General features: G+C 39.5%; 1 protein-coding gene across 1 annotated transcript in view; it reads left to right on the top strand.

Moving 5' to 3' along the window:
* The first annotated feature begins 8,326 nt into the window (after nucleotides 1–8,326).
* TTC12 (tetratricopeptide repeat domain 12) overlaps nucleotides 8,327–12,991 on the top strand; it is a 52,815-nt gene continuing 48,150 nt past the window's right edge. Inside the window, exons 1-4 of the mRNA XM_007936533.2 lie at nucleotides 8,327–8,482; nucleotides 9,403–9,424; nucleotides 10,051–10,128; nucleotides 10,988–11,109. Coding sequence (XP_007934724.2) covers nucleotides 8,336–8,482; nucleotides 9,403–9,424; nucleotides 10,051–10,128; nucleotides 10,988–11,109 — 369 coding nt within the window. The 5' untranslated portion in view covers nucleotides 8,327–8,335. The remainder of the gene's footprint in view (nucleotides 8,483–9,402; nucleotides 9,425–10,050; nucleotides 10,129–10,987; nucleotides 11,110–12,991) is intronic.

The following is a 12,991-nucleotide window of genomic DNA, read 5'->3' as shown; positions in this document are numbered from 1 at the left end:
GACAGTCACTTTACAGGAGAGAAAGTTGACATACCACCTTAGCCCGGTAGTTGAGGTTAATATCATCAGTGATAAATCATACTGATAGCATGTACTGTTGAGATGCTATGCTGTGGCCTTCCTCCCCAAATCCCCTAACGACAGTTTAATCAAAGAAACTCAAATTGAAGGACATTGACAAAATAGCTGATTGGTACTACTCAAAACTGTCAGTCATCAAAGACAAGCAAAGTATGAGAAGTTCTCAGAACCCAGAGGAGCCTAAGGAGATGAGACCAAATATAATGTGGAATTCTGGATGCAATCTTGGAACAGAAAAAGGACATTAGGGAAAAAAACTAATGAAATCTGAATAAAGTATGCTGCTGTTAGTTAGCATTGAGTTGAATCCCAAATGATGGTGAACCCATGCACAACAGCATTGAATCATTATGATCCATGGGGTTTTCATTGGCTGATTTACAGAAGTAGACCTCCAGGCCTTCTCAACTGTCTTAGTCTGGAAGCTCCAATAAAACACACAGATGGGATTCTCATTTGGATTCCAGGGACCTAAGAACAGGCTCTGTTTGCCAGGATTGGCAAGGACATACGAGAGGCTGACAAAGGAAAGGAGACAGGTGGTAAATGTATAAGTGCTGTCAACTAGTGAATAGAGGAGCACAGCACAGTGTCCTGCCTGTATAGATAACATACAAACAAAACAAAGAAAACGAAAATTGTGGGCAAATGACTCCAACATATAATCACCAACTAATTTTAAACAAAAAAAGTCACAATGCCTTGGAGACAACAGAGCATCACAGTCCACACAAAGAAGCAAGATAAAGTGGTAGAAACAAGGGAGCAGGATACAGACCCAAAACAGATCCCTGAGGAAGATGCAGCATTGGAACTCCCTGATAAGGAATTCAAAAGAATTTTATCTTAGGTATCTTCAAAAGATCAAGAGACAGACCAAGGAAAACACAAACAAAACCCTAGAAGAATTTTGGAAGAAAATATAAGAACAAAATGACAAAATAAATGAAAAATTAGAAATGATTCTAAATCTACAGATAGAAATCCGGAAGATTAACACTAAATTGTCAGAAATAGATAACACATTGAAAGGGCAAAGGAGTAGAATTGATGCAATGGAAGACAGAATTAATGAGATTGAAGACAAATACCTGAATATTTCTTTGGAAAGGGATCAATCAGAAAAAGGATCAAAACAAAATGAAGAAAGCCTAAAGTTCATGTGGGATAGCACCAAAAGGAATAACCTACGTGTCATTGGAATTCCAGAACAGGAAGGGAAAAATGAAACCACTGAGAAAATTGTCCAAGATTTGTTGGAGAACTTCCCTAATATGATGAAAGATGAGAATATATCCATTCAGGAAATTCAACGAACCCCAAACAGGATAGACCCCAAAAGAAAACAACCAAGACATCATCATCAAACTCACCAAAACCAAAGACAAAGAAAGAATCATGAGAGCAGCACAGGAAAAACAAAAAGTTACCTACAAGGAGCAACCAATAAGACTAAGCTCAGATTTCTGTACAGAAACCATGCAGGCGAGAAGACAGTGGGATGATATATATAAAACCCTGAAAGAGAAAAATTTCCAACCAAGAATTATGTACCCAGCAAAATTGTCCCTCAAATATGATGGTAAAATTAGGACATTTCCAGATAAGCAGAAATTAAGGGAATTTGTTAAAACCAAACCAACCTTACAAGAGATGTTAAACAGAACCCTTTGGACAGAGAAACAACAGCCAACAACAGCTGACCATTAACACACATGATGATATAACCCAGAAACCAACACAGCTATGGAAGTATCCAAAATAAATAAGCCTACAAGATTGTAAACAGGGAACCAGAGACACCAACCAACAAATGAGGACAACTACAAACCAAAAAGAGGGAAAAAAATCTGTGTCATTACAGAACTTCTAGATGGTAGGGAAGTCAAGACAACTACAAGATAGGACGGACTGTTCTAAATTTGGGAAGAAAAATATAAATCACAGGGTAACCTCAAAGAAAAATGATAAACCTTCACATCAAAATAAAAAAGAGGACCAGCATAAATATTCAGCAAGTACTAAAACAATAGCAATGAAGGAAGTGATAACATGATTCATAAACAAAATGAGCTCAGCATAGAAAATTATATGGAACAAAGAAATCGACAAAATGAAAAAGCACATGACAAAAATGACAGCAACAAATTCATATTTTCTGATAATTACATATCTGGCAAGGGACTTATCTCTAAGATTGATGGAAAACTCCAACGCCTCAACATCAAAGAAATTAACAATCCAATTGAAAAATGGGCAGAAGATATGAATAGACACTTCAGCAAGGAGGATATTCAGGTGGTCAGCTAATACATGAAAAGATGCTCACAGTCATTGGCCATCAGAGAGATGTAAATCAAAACAACAATGAGATATACCATCTCACCCCAGCACTGATGGCATAGTTCAATGAGACAGAAAATAACAAATGCTGGTGGGGATGTGGAGAGATCAGGACTCTCATACACTACTTTTGTGACTGTGAAGTGACACAGCCACTGTGGAAAGCAATATGGTGATTCCTTAGAAAGTTGGAATTGGAGATAGCATTTGACTCAGCAATCCCATTACTGGGATTATATATCCTAGAGAGGTGAGAGCCAGGATAGGGACAGATACATGCATGCTCATGTTCATCACAGCACTATTTACAATAGCAAAAAGATGGAAACAACCTATGTGCCTATCAGCGAAAGAGTATATGACCGAACTATGGTATATCCACGTTCTGGAATGCTATGCAGCACTAAAGAATAATGTAGAGTCTGCCAAACACTGCATTATATGGATGAACTTGAAGGACATTATGCTGAGTGAAATAATTCAGTCACTGAAGAACAAATATAATATTAGTTCATTATTGTGGAGGGTCAAGGAAAAGTTTATATATGGAGGGAAACTTTCTTTGTTGGTTGCCAGGGGTAGGAGGGGAGGGGAGGGAACACTGCAAAAAAAAAAAAAAAAATGCATTGACCCATGTCACTTTAGTTTTGTGTATTTCACTGTACATAAATTATATTTCAATAAAATGCATTTAAAAAAAAAAAAGTACTTGAGGTGGAGTTGAAAAAAATAAAAAACGGATGGTGGCTGTGGATGTGTGAAGCACACTGACCAGGAATCAAACCCAAGTCTCCCATGTGGAAGTCAGGAATTCTACCGCTGAACCACCACAGCCCCCAAATAAAGTATGAATTTAGTTATTCAAAAAATTGTATGGCATAAAATAGATCTAAATAAATGGAGACATTGTGGTGCTACATTACTTAATGTGGCTTTTCTAACCATGGTCTTCATAACTTCCCCTGATGGCTGAGTAGGACTATGCAAATGTGAGGTGTTTATGGCTCACCAGCAGGGTGGCATAGTGCCTAAGGCATTGGACTGCTAACCAGAAGGCTGGTGGTTCAAACCCAGCAGCCACTCCTCAGAAGGAAGGTTGGGCAATCTACTTCCATAGTGATACCACGTTGGAAACCCAAGGAGGGGTCATTATGAGTCGGATCCGACTTGATGGCAGTGTGTTTGGTTTGTTAGCAGGATTGGGTAGCTTGCTAATAATGTAAATAAGGTACATGGCCCACTTGTGGGATTTGGACCATGGAAATAAGATGTATGGAACCCTAACGTGGGCATTGGTCAGTTTTGTGATCCACTGGGTTTAAAATGAGCCATTGTGGAGGTGGAGAAAAGGATCTCACTGCTATGAGGAAATAAGGCCCAGGAGTGGAGTATGTCCATTGGACCTGAGATCTCTGCACTGAACTTCTGTGATCCAGAAGAGAGAAAGCTGTAACTCTTTGCTGAGGGGGTGAGAGCCCGTGGCAGAAAAATTGTAGCAGCGAGTCAGCAGAACCAAGAGAGTGGCACGAGACAAGAGCCTGTGGAGCAAGAAAGCAGAGTGCCTATGGGCAGGAGGCTTGCTGGTGTAGTAGGGGCTTCTTCAGGTACCTATCTGCAGAGCTGAAAGAGCTTTGTAATACTTGCATGACTAGACCAGAGGCCAGGCCTGGGGGCTGAGAGCCAAAGAGAGACATGTCTATGGCATGGCTGATGGGAGGTTGTCCTGACAGAAGAATTGTATCCTGAGTGTTCCTGAACCTGAATTGTAACCTGTTACTTCCCTAATAAACTCCATAATTGTGTGTATTGTCTGTGAATTCTTTGTGGTCACTGCAACGAATTATCGAACCCAGCTGAAAAGTAGATAGTGCTATGAGAGGGAAGGTTGGTGTCAGAACTGGCAAAAGGGTTAAAGGGTCGCAGGTTGTCTGACCTCTGCCTTAGAGGAACCAACCAGTGTTGGGCTGCCCAAGTCAGAAGCTACCCCCCACCCGCTTTAGCACATCTTTTATCCTGGATGAGAAGATTCATTTGGTAAAGATATCAGTTCTGCTGAAATTATTCTGTGCATTCAATATAGTTTAGATCAAAATCCCAAATGTGTTTGCTTAGAATTCAGCAAGCTGATTCCAAAGTTCACATGGAAAAGCAAATCACCAAAATTCTGCTGGGAAAGAATAAGAGGACAGCAAAAGAGTAGGGACAGTTCTCCCTACCACATGCTCACTTTTGTTATATATATATATATATATATATATAAACCTCACTGCCATTGAGTCGATTCTGACTCATAGCAACTCTTCCTGGGTTTTCTGAGGTGGTATCTCTGCAGAAGTAGATTGCCCAATCTTCCTTCTGAGGAGCTGCTGGTGGGTTTGAACCACCAGCCTTCTGGTTATTATAGAGCTATAATAGTCAATGCATGAAGGTATCAGTGCTAAAGAGACAAGCCAGGGGAACAGAATGAATTGCCTAGAGCAGATTCACACATGCAAAGGGTACCACAACACAATGAGGAAGGCATTGACTGCTCAACATGGCTACATAAAACTTAACTTATTAAATACCTGAAATGGGTGGGTGGGGGGACTTTAAACATTTAGAAGACAGTATAACCTTAAATGATGAAAAAGGCATGAATCATAAAGGAAAATATTGGGACATTTGACACATTAACATTTTTTAGGAAATTGTCTTTAGAAACAAATGAAAAGGCAAACCATATCTGAGGAGAAGATATTTGTAAATATATTATATAACCATTTCAGAATATATAAAGAAATAATGTAAATTAAATTTTTAAAAAAGACAACCCGATAGAAAATTGGACACAGATAGGAAGAGGCAATTTACTGAAGAGGAAATCCAAATGGCCTACAAATCAATGAAAATGTGTTCAGTTCCAATTGTATTTAGTAGAATGCAAATTAAAAGATTAATGAGATATCATTTAAATCTACTACAGTGGCAATGACTTAAAAGTTTGACAATGGCAAGGATGTGAAGGAATGAGAACTCTGGTACCCTATTTGTGGGAGTAAAAATTGGTACAACCATATTCTCAAGAATATATTACATATATACACACAAGGAAGCATGTACATAGTCAATTCAGCAGTTTGTAATAGTAAAAATTCAAAATCAACTTTCATGTCCTTCAATAAGACAATGGATTAACTAATACAATACAACTAATACAATGATTAAAATGAGTTAACTTGAACATATCAAAAACAAATCTCTAAAGCATATTAAGAGAAAAAACTAAGTTGCAAAAGAATGCACATTTGATATAACTATTTCTATAAAATGCTTAAATACCCACAAAAAACCCAAATTCATTGCCATTGAGTCAGCTCCTACTCATGACAACTCCATGTGTTTCACAGTAGAACTGTGCTCCCTAAAGTTTTCAATGGCTGTAATCCCATAGAAAGGAGCCATGGAAGTGCAGTGGTTAAACTTGACTGCTAACCAAAAGGTCAGCAGTTTGAACCTAGCAGCTCTGTGGGAGAAAAGACCTGGCAATCTGTTCCAGTAAAGATTTTAGCCTGGGAAATCCTATGGTACAACTCTACACTGTCTCATAAGGTCATTATGAGTCAGAATCAGCTTGGCAGTTCATAAGAGTAACCACACTCTTAATGGACGTAGATCAGAAGACTTTTCTTCCACAGCACCACTGGGTAAATTTGAACCTCCACTCTTTCAGTTAGCAGCCAATCACAAACCATCTGCACCACCCAGGAACCTTACTTAAATACACACATATACATAAATACTTCAGTAGATTGAAAAAAAAAAATGGTCAGAAGTTCCTTTCCTCTCATCAAGGTTGGAATCTATTTTTCCACCCCCTTGCAGTTGGGTTGGCCAAAGGAGTGTTTGTAAACATGACACAAGCAGAGGCTTGAAAAAATACTTGTGCATTGGTGCTTGCTCTCATACTACTCTTAGAAATGTGTGCCACTACTGCCATGCGAAGAACCTTGGCTTAGCCTGCTAGAAGATGAAACACACTTGGCCTTGATGGCCCCATTATTCCAGCCAACAGTTAACCAACTCTCAGAAGCAGAACCACTTAGCTGACCGACAGCTGACCTTAGACGTGTGAGCCTAGCTGTAAACCAGGAAAAGAACCGGCCAGCTAAGCCCAGTCCAAATTGCTCACTCACAGAATTGTGAACTAAATAAAACTAAACAAATGGTGATGCTTTAAAACACTAAATTTTGGGCTGGTGTGTGATGCAGCAAAAGCTAAATGATACAAACACTGAACGTTTAAACCTGCTGGAAAAGCATACATGTTAACTCACAGATGATGTGAAAACAAAAATGTCCAATGTTTTCTATGTGTTTGGAATAGTTTACAATTAAAACTGTTGAAAAAATGTTCTTGCAGAGTAAGTCAGAAATAAAGAAATGGAAACAGGAAGTGTCTATAATGCCTTTAAGAATTTTAGCTGTGAAAGAAGAGAAAGGTCACTGGGAGAGATTTAAAGTGTTTAAGTATCAATGGGAAGGAGCTGGTAGCATGGAAAAGGTTGAAAATGTTGCAGAGATGGGGTAATTAATTGGTGATGCAGGGTTTGTGATTATACTAAAGGGGATGATGGGATCTTGAGCACAGGATGGGGAGATTAACCTCATAGAGGAGAAGCACCTTTTCCTTATAGTAGGAAGGAAGGATAGTGTAGATGGACATAATTTTGTGGATTTGATGGTAAGAAGGACACATCTATTTCTTCTGTGAATTAAAAAGTAAGATGATCTATTTGAGATTAACTAGTTTAGAGAAAATTTTATAGAGTATTTGGGAGAATAATAGGATGGCTTGCCAAGGATAACACAGTAGAATTCCTGGGAATCATTGAAGGCTCAGTTGAGTTGGCACCAATTACCCCTGGCATCCATCTTTCTCCATGAGTACTGAGCATCCGTAATGAAGGCCAAGAGAGTGGATGTAGATTCATTAAGGATTGGACTTTTGTCTGGAAGGTGGGTTTGGAGGGTAAGGGAGTTCATCATGGGGGCAGGATGGTGGCCAAGGTGATGGACCATAGAGTCTAAGCTGTATAGGGAGAGAAGTGAAGATGGATAGAGATAGGGTTGTTGCTTTGTGATCTCAGAGCTGCTGTACTTACATGTTTGTCTCCAGCACAAGATTGTGCACTCTTAAAAGGTAAGATCCTTTTCTATTCATCATTATGTCCATAGCATTCAGCATAATATTTAATTCATACAATAAGCTCTCCATAAATTGTTATATTTTTATTTTAAGAGTTTGTTTTACAAACTCAACATTGCGTGTATATTTGGTTTCACTCCTCATTTACCATGCCTAACCCTAACCCAGTCTCCTCCTCTCCCTGCCCAGTAACCTTCCCCCTTTGCCCCTCATAGTTACGCACCCCTGTTTGTCCTGAATTACCTCTGTGTGAATGTTGCCCCTCTGGTGCCCTGTGGTCTATTACTCCAAGGGATGTATTTCGATAGAGTATGTGGGTGCTTCATACTATGGCCCTGGAATACATTCTGCACCTGGAATAAAACTCACTCCAGGGGCTGGCTCTCAGCCCCATAGTTAACAAGATGTACATGCAGACCACTCAACCCAGGGTGACATACCCACATAAATTATTTTTTAGTTAAATAATGGTTTAAAACTCTGTTCCCTGAAGCCAATAGTTAAGTTCACCTACAGCTTCCTCCAGGCAAAATAAATCCTGTTTTTTTTTTTCTCATTTCTTCTAATTTCTCTAATTTTTGCTTCCTATTCAGAACCTTCTTTAAGTTCTTCCCCCGTGGAATTTTCCACACCATCTTTTCTAGTGAACAGAGTCTTTCCTTTTGAAGACCTTATTTGTTTGATTCACATCTGATTTCTTTTCTAGCCAATTTAATTCAGGGCATGAATTCTGCTGATCCAGTTGTGCAACAGAAAGCTGTCCTCGAGACAGAAAAAAGACTACTACTTATAGACAAAGACCAAGAGGAAGACGAATGCAGGACCATCTTGAACAAGACCATGATCAGTCCTCCACAAGCTTCTATAAAGGTTTCCTTTTTCTGTTATGGAGTCATACAAATGAATATAGTGAGGAGGTCTCCGTTGAGCAGAGCAGGGCATAGTTTCATCTCGAACTGTCTGGTGAGGCTGAAATAGTCTTTCATTTCTTGGATCCATTAGATTTATTTTCTACAAGGAAGTATAAACTCTCCCCCTTTGGGTTTGTTTTATTGACAATTTGATCTCCCACCTCCCTGACCTTTATTTAAGCTGTACTATTAAGCTAATAGGAGCTCTGGTAGCATAGTGGCTAAGGCACTTGACTGCTAACCAGAAGGCTGGCGGTTCAAACCCACCAGCCACTCCTTGGAAGGAAGGTTGGGCAATCCTACTTCCGTAGTGATACTGCCTCGGAAACCCAAGGAGGGGTCGCTATGAGTCAGGGCTGACTTGACGGCAAATAACAAGCACATTAAGCTAATATAGGAGCTCTGGTAGCATAGTGCCTAAGGCACTTGACTGCTAACCAGAAGGCTGGCGGTTCAAATCCACCAGCCACTCCTCGGAAGGAAGGTTGGGCAATCTATTTCCGTAGTGATACTGCCTCGGCAACCCAAGGAGGGGTCGCTATGAGTTGGGGCCAACTCGATGGCACATAACAACAACAACAACAACATTAAGGTAATATAATCTACTAACTCATATTCCCAGTGCATGCAACCACAGCTGGGTCCTCTGACCTGGAAAGCCTTGTTTCTGCAACCTCAGCCTCACAGCGATTGAGCCCATAGCCCATATCAGATCTCCTGATTTAAATCAGGTCCCTGGAATTTTGGGCCTTATAGTATTGGTGGGTAAAGGAGATGACCTAATTTCTCACTTATAATTGATTTGTCTTGTTGGTTTGTATGATTCAGGGAACGGTTTTAAAAATCTGTTTCTTTGTTTTCATAACCTGTATCCTACAGAATGCAGAAGAAATAAATTCAGGTGAGAACAGCAGCTCTCTTTCCAATGTACATTATTTACCTAGGATCAGTTTTTATTGACTGTAACTTATAGACCCTTAAATTATAGCCTCCAGATTTGCAAACAACCCATGAGCAAAAACCTGCTGATCACCCAGTTCTGTTGCCAGTGGTCAGAGGGGACAGAACTCGATGGTTTTACCCTAATTTTTCTGGCTAATATTTTTTGGTAAACTGAGTTCACTGGAGAAGGTGTATTGTCCATTTTACTCCTAATTGCTCAAGGGATCCAGATAATTTTGGTGTTGCTTAGCTCAGCAGCTCATTATGCTAAATGGAACAAAAACATCTCTCTTCAAAGAAAAATTATTTTAAAAGGCGTAATTCAAATTTGAAGCATAGTCATAGCCATCATTATAATAATACATCACACAGATTACCATTTAATGTCACATTAAGAAAATGTCATCTTAGTTGTCTTAGAATTTGTGTGTGTGTGTGTGTGTGCATGCGCATGTGTGCCCACATGTGTATGCATGAGAACCGTGGCTCTAAAGCACTAAAGTAGCTTTCTTCTAGTTTGAGCTAAAGAACTGATTATAATATTTGGAATTTTCTTTTTAATATTTGAAATTATTCTGCTGTCAGAGGCCTTCTTGGTGTCTTTAGAGAAGGATGCAAAGGAACGCGCCAAGAAGAGAAGGGAAAACAAAGTCATCGCAGATGGTAATTGTCAGTCTTCACTTTTCAATAGCTAGAATGATTTGTGCTAAGAGAGCACATGCGTCTTTATGCTGATGTTTGAGGACCTCAAGATTCCCTGTCAGTGGGTTTGTGATGGCCCTGAGGTAATAGGATGTGGCTAGGTAGCCATCACTGGTGGTCTGTTCTCTGTTCCTGCTGCAGTAAGCAGGAAGCAGTACATAAGCCTCAGTTAGCCGCCATAGCCAGTCCTTTTCTAGACCATATGGATGGACCCACCAGATCAGATTTAAGGTAATTCTTTCACTCTAAGTGTTATGAGCAGTACTAACAATGTCTGAGAGATAGGAAGGGGCCCTTGCCCCTGGCTCATGTAAGGCATATGTGGAGAGAAGTAAAGAAGAAAAATGAAATGAGAAAAAAATGTGATAAGGAAAAGAGAAAAAAAGGAAGGAGGGTAAGAGGGTGAAGATACATTTGACAGGAGAGGGAGGGCTTTCAACATTTATCTTCTAACTACCAATGGAATGTGTGCTGCCATTGTGGATGGTTTCATATTTGTTAGAAAATTGTTTGACCCACTTTATGAGACACTGGTTATGTAGATTTATGTGGTCATTGTGGTAAATGTGGAGTGGTTCTAACCCTTGATGCAGAAACATTACATTTTCTGAGAAGTTACTTAGAAGACATGGGGGTGGATTTAAAGAAAAAATACATAAATGAAGAAGCCAGTCCTGTAATACCTGCAGAGAGAAACCAGTGACAGGTTTCCTTTGGATTCATGGGAGCTATGACCTTCAAAGTAGACTTGGGGAATACAGTCTAAAATAATTTTCCAGTGTATGGTGAGAGCTTACCTGTGTGGCTCTTCTTCTCATAGCTCTAAAGAAAAATGGGAATGAAGCATTTGCCAAAGGTGATTATGAAACAGCTGTCTTGCACTACAGTGAGGGTTTGAAGAAGCTGAAGGACATGAAAGTGCTGTATACCAATAGAGCCCAGGTCAGTGAGCCAAAAATGTATCCATGGGTTGTTTCAGGAAACAGTAACCACTAATCTTGTGACAACAGAGAAAGACAATACTAGATGGTACCAGTGCTGTGCTGGTAAGTGTTTTAACACTCAGCTCTTGTGTGAGCTGATCGGTATATTGTTGTTGTTGTTAGTTGCTGTTGAGTTGACTTCCACTCATGGTAACCCTATGTATAACATAATAAAACATGGCCTGGTCTAATGCCACCTTTATGATCATTTGTATGCTCGAGTCCCTGGTTGGAGCCACTGTGTATTTCCAGCCTAGGGGATCCTCTTCCAAAACATTGTGTCAGATGTAGTATGTTGATGTGATCCACAGGATTTGCATTGGCTGATTTTTAGAAGTAGATTGCCAGGCCTTTCTTCCTTGTCTGTCTTTGTCTGGAAGCTCTATTAAAACCTGTTCACAATGGGTATTTGAAATGCCAGTGGCATAGCTTCCAACATCACAGCAACACCCAAAGCCTATAATAAGACAAACTGACAGACGAATGGTGAGATCTGTCAGGTTTGCCAATTGCTGTGGTGTAAATACTGTCACCATGGTCTATTTGAAGCTACCGACTTGCAATCACTGTGGGAGGAATTGGGAACAGCTGTACATAATTGGCTCTCTTGAAAGTCTAAGTCAGCCTAGCACATCACTAATGGTAACCTGGCACTTTTCCATATGGATAAAGGGGAAAATAATGGAGTGACATGACCTATGAGACCTTGCATCCTGCCACTGCTGAGTTTGCCCAGCCTTCTTTCTGTGGTAGTCCAGACATCTAAGGGCTGTTCTTCTATTAATTTCTTGCTCATTCAATCAGTCCCTTTTGATTAAGATTCTGTGATGGGTGGACTGGGTAATTGATAGGCCACTTTCTCAAATATTTTGAGGTTCTGAAATCACCAAGACCTTGATTTTGTATCACAGGTGAGCTCAGTGTCCTGGAACATCAAATAAAAATGTGTATTATCTGCTACTTAACTGCCACCTACTTTTTTCCCCTATGTTTCATTTGTAATAGATGTTCAGTAAGTCTTTGTTGAGTTATATACAATTGGAAGACAAGATTGATATTCCTTATCTGAAACAAAAATGACACCTGTGACCTTGTTATGGAAAAGTCATTGAATTTGTGTGTAGTGAGGTTTCTTTGCTATTCAGGACTGGACAATTGGCAGATTCATGAACCACTGTTACCTGATGGTCAGGATATGTAAGCAGGAACTCTACGAGACGAACTTGATGCCATGTCATTTACAAAAGGAGAAGAGGCAGAGAGCCCTCATCAGCTCCAATTTCTGTAACTCACGATGAAGCACTCTTGCTGTGGTATGTTGAGGAAAAGTATTGAAAGCAAGAAACAGACTGTTAGGAGGCCAGAATGTCTCAAGAGTGACAGTGATTTAATGATAAATAAATTCAAGCACAGTATAACCTCATTAGTTTAACAGATTGAATAAGTCAGACTAGAGTTGAGGTGTCATTTGCTTTACCCCATTTGTGGGGAAAACATTTGTTATTAGGAAGCAAACTGGTAACTAAGATGGTTAGAAGTTAATTTAGGTTTGATTTTATCAGCCTAACAGGATTATAAACTTTTTGAGAGCAGAAACTACCACATACTTTTTTCCCCAAAATGGTTGTTTTATAATTGATGTCCAGTAACTCCTTGTTAAGTTACATAAATACACAATTGCCAAAACAATGGGCTAAAACATGCCAGTGATCATGAAGATGGCACAGGGCTGGCAGAGTTTTTTTTTTTTTTTTTTGATTCTTTTTTTTTTTTATTAGGATTTGGGTGAAGATTTACAGAGTAAATTCACTTTTCATACAGCAGTTCACATATACTTTGTC

Source organism: Orycteropus afer, unplaced genomic scaffold (assembly GCF_000298275.1).
Source record: "Orycteropus afer afer isolate SDZICR_OR568_19922 unplaced genomic scaffold, OryAfe1.0 scaffold00036, whole genome shotgun sequence".
Lineage (NCBI taxonomy): Eukaryota > Metazoa > Chordata > Mammalia > Tubulidentata > Orycteropodidae > Orycteropus > Orycteropus afer.
This window is presented reverse-complemented; position numbering and strand designations above follow the sequence as displayed.